At 42.8% G+C, this 9,868-nt stretch overlaps 1 protein-coding gene across 1 annotated transcript in view; it reads right to left on the bottom strand.

The window, feature by feature from the left end:
* The window catches only part of Lrp2 (LDL receptor related protein 2), a 207,114-nt gene that overhangs the window by 11,985 nt on the left and 185,261 nt on the right, over positions 1–9,868 (bottom strand). Inside the window, exons 65-70 of the mRNA XM_023719208.1 lie at positions 8,939–9,082; positions 6,660–6,825; positions 4,947–5,075; positions 3,422–3,642; positions 2,288–2,464; positions 720–839 (exon numbers count right to left, since the gene is read on the bottom strand). Coding sequence (XP_023574976.1) covers positions 720–839; positions 2,288–2,464; positions 3,422–3,642; positions 4,947–5,075; positions 6,660–6,825; positions 8,939–9,082 — 957 coding nt within the window. The remainder of the gene's footprint in view (positions 1–719; positions 840–2,287; positions 2,465–3,421; positions 3,643–4,946; positions 5,076–6,659; positions 6,826–8,938; positions 9,083–9,868) is intronic.

Raw genomic sequence — 9,868 nt, 5'->3', positions numbered from 1 at the left:
AAAAAGAAAAAAAAGATCTTTGTTTAAAACCACTTGCGCCCCCTATTGGTGGAAGGTGATTCCACTCTTCATTTTCCCATCAGGGGAGACTGCAAGGCCCCAGGGTGTCAGCCATAAAACAGGCTGGAGGATGGACAGCAAAGTGATTTTTCTTTAAACATGATTAGTAAGCAGAGGGTACTAGTTAGGGACACTAGTTGTTCCCTGTGACTTATTAACACCTTAATTTAGAAGAGTCCTTGAAAAAAGGTCTTGCTAAAAGGAAATAAAAATTAAACCAGTTTGATTCTTCAGGTATCTTTGAGAATTTGGCCCCTTTTTCAGTTGCCAAATTCCAAAGTGATCTTGTGAGAAAAACTGAGCATCCTCCAGCCCTCCCCTCTACACCATATAAGCTTTTGTCAGGTCAAGTTAAGTTAAGGCTGAGTGAATTCTGGGATCCAGAGTGGGGGAAAGAAAAAGAGAAAACTCAGTCTTGGTTCTTTGCACTGCAATGACTGTAGTTCTAGGGATAATAGATCTATCGCCCTGTAGGTGGCAGCAAACACCTCTCAGAAGTCACTGGAACTTTGGGTGTTTTCTGTCTGGAGCCTGGGGCCTGCTTTCCACAGAGGTCCTCCCTCTCTCTAGTTCCTCCCACTCTGTTCTTCAGAGGACTCATTATCCAGGGATCCCTCGGGCTCCTGAAGGCCCCACAGTGATGCAGACAATGCTCCTACCTGCATCGCACTCTGTAATGCTCCCCCTTATAAAGCTGGAGCCTTGTGGACAGGCACAGCTGTATCCTCCAGGTCTCAGGAGACAGAGATGGCTGCAGATGTTTTTACAAGGGTTTGACACTGGAAAGCAGATGACAATAAGCAATTAAGTCCTAACAGGAGATGAATACCACAGCTAAGGATCTGTCAAGTGATGGCAGAGCCCAGGTAGCCCCCCAACACCTCCAGCCCATGTGCTTCCCGGCTGCTTACCCTCAGGTATTCTACCGTCCTTGCCAAGGCATCCCTAGATCTTCCACCCCATTTCCATACCACTTATATTTTCCATTGGCATCATATCTCTGTTGCCTGGCAGATTTGGTAGGTGAGTTTCTATCTAGTTCACTACTACCTCAAAATCTCATTAGTGCTAAGCTGCTGAAGACGGTTCAAAAGAGACCAGTGAGACCAAATACTATACCAAGACTCGACATCCATCGAATCTGGACTGGTCACAGTGATAGTCTACCTACCAGGGGAATCATTAAAATTCAGATCCTGACTTAGAAGGTCTGGGGTAAGGACTGAGCACCTATATTTCTAACCAATTCCTGGAGGAAACCAATGTTCTTGATCTTCGACCTACATGTTGAGTAGCAGGGGACTAGAATAGCAATTTTCAAAACATGTCCTTGAAGCATCAGTAGAGCATTGCTTGGGAACTTGTTAGACATGCAAGTTGTTGGGCCACCTCAGGTATAATGAATCAGAAACCCCACAGGTGGGGCCCGGCAATCTAGGATGAACAAACTCTCCAGATGACTCTGATGCACACCAACATGTGAGAGCTGTTGGTCCAGACTAAATGCTGGGCATGTCAGGCCTCAGCCTCAGTTCAAAAGGGGCTCCGAGCATTAGCTGATTGAGACACCCCAGACTTTCCTCTGTAGAGGTCCACAGACATGTGTTAATACTAAAGAGAGAATCTGACACACAGAATTTAGTGAAAGCTGTTTTATTTCCTCACTTTAAAATGTCCTGCCTCTTTCACCTTGTTCTGGACAATGCTGAAATATGAATTAGGATGCAGGTCACCTGAAGTAGCAGGAAATGAGGAAGTGGCGAGCAAACAGAAAGGCCTATGCCTGACAGTCTTCATCCATGGCTCACGAGCCTCAAGACAATCTAAGTAACCTGGTCTTGTTAGTTTTACAATGACAAGACTATTTTGACCTCCTTGAGACCCATCTTGTGACTTGTTAACCCAACTCACACTTAGCAGGGGTCTGGCACCTGCTGCATTCTGTGGTCCAGAAGTACACGTGCGTAATTCTAAACAAGGCAGACTGAAGCATTTTAAGTTATTCTTACTGTTCGGTGGTTTGTGTAATTTCATTTGACTTCCAATTTTACTGTCCTTCAGGCAAAATGGTTAAACATTCAGCCACACAAGCAAACACACCCACAACCCTTGCACGGACCGAAAGAAAAGCCTTTTATTATCCAGTACCCTTTTCCAACACTATAACCACTATTTTGAAATAGAAATTTCTAGATAATGAATATCTTATTGCAAAGGTGGCAGTTACCTGACAGATTGTATCTGTGTTGATGGAAGACTCGAACTTGAGTAAGCCATGGGTTCACTACCAGCATTTTCTCTTTCACTCCTTGCCCAAATTTATTTTGCATCCACACTTCTCCCTTCTCCTTAGACACCCAGTACACCTTGTCTTCAAAGATGTCCAGACTATAGGGCTTCATGGCTATTTAACCCCAGTAGAAAAAGAAAACAAAACCAGGTTACTGAAAAGACCCTTGCACCATATCAGTGCCTCAAGTTACTCTGCTTGAATAAATACTTGACGCAGCACCCTTGAGCCGCTAGGAATTTCAAGGCCACTTTTCTGTATGCCTGGCCACAAAGGTACTACTCTGGGAGATCACAGAGACAGAAATCAAATGAAGTCAGTGTACACTGCTCACCACCAATGTATAGGCTACTAGCTAACTTTCAAGCTGCCCATTTTATTTTCAGAAAAATTATTTCCTTTTTTTCCTTTCATTTATGTATTGGGTACAGGGTCTCACTACGCAGCTCGGACTCACAGTGATCCTCCTTCCTGTTTTCAGCCTCCCCAACACTGGGATCATAGTCGTGTGCCACCACGCCCAGACTTGGTTTCTGGCTCAGCATGGGGGGGTGGGGGCAGCTTAGCATGCAGGACCCAGAATCGAACCTTGGTCCCTGTGTTTGCCAAAGCAAATGCTTAGTCCACTGAGCTATCTCACCAGTCCTAAATTATTTCCTTTGAACATAAGATACCACTGGTCAGAAAGGAAAAATGTGATACATACTGAGCCATTGCAATTTCGCAGTCTGCATAACAAAATATTCATTTCCGTCTACATGTTTCCAGTAGTACACCCAGTAGACACTGACAAACACATGAATGCCACCTCTCAGCTATTTCAATATCTGCTCCTTAGAAGCATTTCTTAAAATTATATAAAAGAAAAAAAATTATATAAAAGGGGCAATAAAAACTTAACTACTGCTAATGGGTTTATTTCCATATAATTACACTCAATTCCATAGCTGGAAGTGAAGGAGCAGGTATCTAAGAAACTATATAAACCATTTTAGGATTCTTTCATAAGCACATTGGTAAGGAGACTAGAAATTCACTATGTGGTATATGAAATGCTAAACCATCTCTAACCTTCCTCTACAATGATCCTCCTATCAGTCCCATCGTGTTTTATGGTTTCAATAACATCCTCCTTGGAATCACTCCAGTAGATCCGATCATTGTTCAAATAATCAATAGAAAGGCCATTCGGCCAGCCCAGATCCTTGGAAACCAGGACGCTTCGATGCTCGCCATTCATCCAGGCAAACTCAATCTTCGGTTCTTTCCCCTGGTCGGTCCAGAACATAAGCCTGGAACAGAAATTGTGCTCACTGCAGAGTCGCCCCCAGAGCAGCATCCCTGTAATCCCAAGCGCGGCCAACACTGTCATGCATCAGCAGCTCTTCCTGGAGGCCTGGATGTGAAGCGACAATGTCTACTTCACCAAAGACAAGGAGCACCTCTGTGCCCCCAGGATGTCACACATGTGAGACAGAAGCAAGCGTCATGTCAAGACAAGTCCAAAAAATAAAACAAAAAAACAGATAAGTCAAAATCACCTGGCTAATCTTACCGGGCAAGTATTTTTCCAGTGTCAATGCTGTATTTCTGATTGTATAACTTAAAATATAGACTAGAACTTAATGATAATAATAGCTCATGTGTTTTATATATTGACATCTGGCATGCCTAGAAAGGAACATACTGGTTCTGTCTGAAGAGGGAAGTATTTGGGACTACTCAAAAAAATGTTTAAGAAGCCTTACTATCCACTGGCTAAATGAAATATCCAAAGTAATGGTTTGAAATGCAGGGGAAAATGACAAAACTAGTTCTCACACTAAGGAGATTTACAGATAAACTATAAATTGGGCCGTTTCTACACCTTGACAATATTTACATATTTTATGTATTTGCACAGTTTAAAGATGTTTAATTATGTCCAATGGAAATATGACCAATTACAGACATGCACTACCACACCTGCCAATACGTTATTTTTCAAAACATCAAAATGAATGGAAAAACAATTGCAATGAAACTTTCACTTAAAACAAAGAATTCATGTGACCAGAAAGGTTTTAGATATGTTCTCAAAGGAATTTCTCCACCAGAAATTGTTGGACCTGTAATGATCCCAGGAAAGATTATAATTCTATTAAAAAATTATAAGGGGCCAGGGAGATAGCATAGGGGCCGGGGAGATAGCTCAGTAGAATAAGCGCTTGCCTGGCAAGCGCAAGGGCCTGAGTTCAATCCCTGGTTCTGGAAAAAAAAAAAAAAATTATGGAGACAGTCGGGCATGGTGGCACACACCTGTAATCCCTGCCCTATGGAGGATGAGGCAGGAAGATTGTTGCTAATTTGAGGCCAGCCTGGGCTACAAAGTGAGCTCAAGGCCAGTCTGAACTTTGTACCAAGTCCCCATCTGAAAAAAAAGTTATGGAGTCCATTCTAAGAAAAAAAAAAATTCAAAGGGCAATTTCAGCACAACTAGGAAAAAAAAAACCACTAAACAGGGGCCAGGGAAGTAGCTCAGTAGAATAGCACTTAGAATTTTACAAGAATCCAGTAGGAAACACCTAGAACACTAAAGATCCCCTCGAGCACTTACCCTAGTTTGGGATTCACAACAATGGCAGCTGGTTGATCCAGCTGGGTGGTGACAAGCCACTTTCTGTACCTTCCATCAAGTCTGGCCACCTCAATGCGTTGGTTCTTGGCATCTGACCAGTAAATATGTCTGAATTTAGAGAGACAAAGTTAAACACTAGGGAAGTCCAAACTCATCGTTTCCGGGGAAGAAGGGTGAGAAAACTGGTTCTGAAGTTCTGGCCAGCAGGATAGAGCAGAGCCCCTCTGTCAGGAATGCTCAGTTTCTTCAGCCACAAGAACATCTCTGGAAGGTTACTCATGGAAGAGTGAAGAACAGGGGTCTCCTGCCTGCTCAGCCAATGCAGCAGAATCAACCATGTTCCGTTATGGTGTGGACCCAGCTGTCAGACTGGCATTCTTATGAGAAAAGTGCTTTGGCATATAAGTCATGGGCATTGCTGAGCTCGTCTATTCATTCCTACTGCCCATGAGTCTATGTCCTCCTCTTCAAAGAGCCCAACTGGGATGACAGGGAGCTGGCATGAGCTCCAATGATGAGCGGAAATAATGTCCCTAAGCAACAAACTCAGCAAGGCTACCTGACTCTCATTTCTACTTCTAAAGCTCCACATATCAATTATAAAGGAGAAAGAGCGCTCTTGTGTTCTTAATTCCCTCACTCATTAAGGCTGAGAAGGAGGTAAAGCTTCCAGTAAAGAAAAGACTTGGCACTCTGCAATTGGTTTTTAGGAAGAGGTATTTACATCTAGAGTTTCAAGTTCTGAACTTCTGCAACAATTCCCTGAGCTCCTTTTTCCTGACTGAGAGCATGGTGGTGCAGTCCCCATTAGCCTGCAGCATGGAGAGGCCTAATTAACTTCTTCAGAGAAGCTCAGGTCTTCAAGAATACCAGATGAGCTTGGTACAAGGTGAAAACGAATTTACACCACACACAGCTCTGCTCCGGGAGGGCAGGGACCGCCAAGGCTTCGCTCTCAGGCACTTTCCCATGCTATGTTCATTTTTAAGGCCACACAGGATTGTATAATTGCTTGAGCCCCACTGTGTGAAGCCTCCAAGAAGAGCCACTCCTATGCAAGCCTCCTCCTCGAAGGAGCCGAACACCTTTTCTAGCCTATTTGCATCAGTGCACCTATCTGACGATGACTGGCGTATGGCCCTAACCTAGGGATCGTGTGGCCCTGGTTCCTGGAAGAGTACTAAGGTCAGAGAGCACCAGAAGGTCCAAAAGGGAAGAACAGAGCTGACACCTCTATTAACTTAAACCCACAGAAAAGTTAAATTTCTAGTTGTTCTTCTGCAAAATAATTACACTAGAAAATAATGTTTATAATTGCTTGGCTTGGAGAATGGTGAAGTTGTCTCAGCTCTTCACAAAATGAACCATGTGCCACCATACTGAAAGTCAATTCTGGAACCCAGAATGGTGCTGGCAAGCAAAGGTGTTGTTGATGTCATAAAGAATCTTGCAAAGTACTCTCCCAAACCTTTCCACAGCACACACGAAATACAAGAAATGGTGTAATAAAAGTGACACCTGGGGGTCAGCAGGGGTGGCTGCCAGGGCCAGGGCGAGCCAAGCCCTGCTGGGCTGCACCAATGGCCAAGCACACCACATCTGGGTCCACTGAGCTCAAGCGGCCCAGTGAGCAGCAGAGCATTCTGGCCAGGAAGCCAGAATGGGCCAGAGGGTGATGTATGGCAAAATTACCTTCCAACCCAGTCCACTGCCAATCCATCTGGCTGCATGATATAGTTCAGGCCCAGGTCAACTTCATGTGTGGGATTGTTGCGGCCAGATTCAAAATTGGGGATGTAGGCACATTTGATAGCACCAAACTTGGGGCTCTCAGCAAGCACAGTGTAATAGATGACACCTGGAGAGGAGAACATGTGGTCAGGTTCATGTTAAGAGCATCAGGGAAGGAAGGAACTGGAGTCTAATCAAGTGAAGTAATGTGTGTTACTGACCTCTCTTCTTTTTCTTCTTCAATGTTCTTTTTCTTTCTTTCTTTTCTTTTTCTTTTTTTTTTTGATACTGGGGATAGAACTCAGGACCTTGTGCTTGCCAGGCAGGCACTGATGTCACTGAGCTATCTCCCTGGCCCCTTCTTTACTGTTTTTAAATTAATTATATCAATACAGTGCAACATAAAAACTCATCAAATTTAAGCTATTGTGTGCAAATACTTCAGCTGATAGTTTCTTTTTTAAAAAATGCATTTCGTGCAGGGTCTATAGGGTTTCACTACACAGACTGGACTTGTAGTGATCCTCCTGTTTTTCAGCCTCCCAAGTCCTGGGATTACAGGCGCACACCACCACGCCCAGTCTCAATCACCACTCAGCACACCCCAGGGGGGTAGGCATCGAACCCCCAGCCCCTGTGTCTGCCTAAGCAAGTACTTTAATCTGCTGAGCTATCTGGCTGGCCCTCAGCTGATAGTGTCTTGACATATATATATATATGTTCCCCCCCTTCTTTCCCTCAAAGTTATTCATTGAAATATATTTGGTCATCAGCCTACTTATTCTTATTAGGTTCAAGGTCTAGTGTACAACCCAGAATGCATAGATAAACCAGGTCAGGCTGTTGAGAATTTATATTCAATATATATTCTTATAATATATTGAATCTATATATTATATATTGAATATATTCAATCTATATTCAATATAAGTAGGAATAAATGAGCCATGCTCGGTACACAGGAGGTGTTTTAAAAGCCTCGATGACTTTTTAAGCATATATGGGATATTCCCTATTGCTTCCAAGATATACACCATTCTGTTTTTTGGGGTTTTTTTTTTGTTTTGTTTTGTTTTTTGTGGTACTGGGGATTGAACTCAGGACCTTGTGCTTGCCAGGCAGGTGTTTATACCACTGAGCTATATCCCTGGCCCGATATACACCATTCTTGAAAAGTTTATTTCCTTTCATTATTTCATGAATATATAAAAATACAATGATCAATTTGAGATTAGTAGTAGTTTTCAAGGCATTTCACATTAATTATTTCATTCAGTCTTCAAAACAACCATCAATGGTGGAAGAATGTGATTACCACTTGTATTTTTAAAAAATGAAGATCCAGGAAATTATTATAAATGTTTAAGGTCATAAATGTAGTAGATGAAGACACAAGTTTATACAGATAGACGGTAAGTTTTCTGACCGCTACCCTACTGTCACCTCCCCCATACCATACAGAGCCGCAGCTGCTCAACAATAGGCATTACTCATTTTCTCCATCATCTGTATTTTCTCAGCAGCTATGACATACACTGCGCTTGGTGTTAGGTCAGGTGCCAGTCTTGAATTAGATACAGACTAGAGATGAATTACATATGATCTCTGCTCCCAAGAGCACATGCTTTGGAGATAGGGAGAAAGATACATGGATAACGAGCTCCACAACTCAAGGTAGCATGTGCTTTAGCAGAAGAATGAACGAAGTGCTACAGGTTCCTGTGTGAGCATCCGCGAAACTGTCAGGAGGAATTACAGGTGTCACGGGGTGGGGGGGAGGGCATTGCTGAACTGGAAGTCTGAAGTCTCAGTGGACATTTCCCAAGTGTATAAGGCAAAGCAGAACAGAACTGTCTGAGTAAGGACAAGGACATAGCAAAACACATGGAAATATGAAATATGTTCACCGCGAGGCATCGAGAGCATGCTAGATAGGAGGAGCTTCCCTTACATTCATGCAACAAAACCTATCTATTAAAAAACAAATTCCCCCCCCCCCCCCGCAAAAAAAAATCCCTTCATGCACACCTGTAATCCCAGCACTCAGGAGGCTGAAGCTAGCTGTGAGTTCAAGGACAATCTAAGATACACAGTTCAAGACTAGCCTGAACTACATAAAAGACCCTGTCTTCAAAAAGAAAAAAAAAAAATTCTTCCAAATTGAACTCAATAAAGTTGAAAACTCCAAAACTCAAGCAAGCCAATTGCCATTAACAACACAGGCCAAACTTGATACTCACCGAGGCCTGTGCCCTCAGGATCCCAATCATAATCAATAGCTTGGATATGTTCCTCGTCTTCCAGGTACTCGGAGAACTTCTCAGATGAAATGTTATACTTTCGGATTCGAACATTTTCAGACAGTAGCAACAAAGGAGGGTTTCCTATAAACAAACAAACAAAAAGGCTACCTGGTCTATTTGCGTTCTACCTGAACTTTAATAAAAATAGAAAGCAGGAGACAAAGTGCCCAGCAGGTACCCTCTCCTCTCTTAAAAGCCATGAGGTTTGCTAAGAATCGGACTGTCTCTGTTAATAAATAGAGCTGCTTATCCACTGGACTGCAAAACCCTGGCTCTGGACATTCTTGTCCCTATTTCAGGCGGCGACTTGACCTTCTTGAGGGGTACTATCAATTCTTTATCATTTGTCCTGAGTGGAGGTTCAAGCAAGGTGGAGGTGGATACACAGTATCGCCATTTTCCCCCACTATTCACTGACATTAAAACCAACAGAAAGAAATACAACATTCACAGAGTCACCAGAAATTTACCAGAAAGTTCTCTTTCCTTACTCTTCACTGACAGATTTGGTAATGCCTTTAGAAATTAATCATTTCCATGACCCAACTTAGATCCTAGCTAGTGAAGAAAAGAACAGCTCTTTTCTTGATGTTTTAAAAATTAGCTCATCCCAAGATGCTTGTCAAGAATTTTTTTTTTTTTTTTTTTTTTTGCGGAACTGAGGATTGAACTCAGGTCCTTGTGCTTGCCAGGGAAGCACTTATTCCACTGAGCCATCTCCCCGGCCCAAGAATTTTTTAGATTGACTTATAATGTCAATCAAGTGTAATTTAAGTAACTTTTCAAAAAATTATTTATTTATTTAGTACAGGGCCTCTCTATGCAGCTCAAACTCCTAGTGATCCTCCTGTCTCAGCCTCCCCGGTG

The sequence above is a fragment of the Octodon degus genome, unplaced genomic scaffold (assembly GCF_000260255.1).
Source record: "Octodon degus isolate 3935 unplaced genomic scaffold, OctDeg1.0 scaffold00065, whole genome shotgun sequence".
In the NCBI taxonomy this organism is placed as follows: domain Eukaryota; kingdom Metazoa; phylum Chordata; class Mammalia; order Rodentia; family Octodontidae; genus Octodon; species Octodon degus.
Note: the sequence above shows the minus strand (reverse complement) of the source record. Positions and strands in the feature narration are given on the sequence as shown.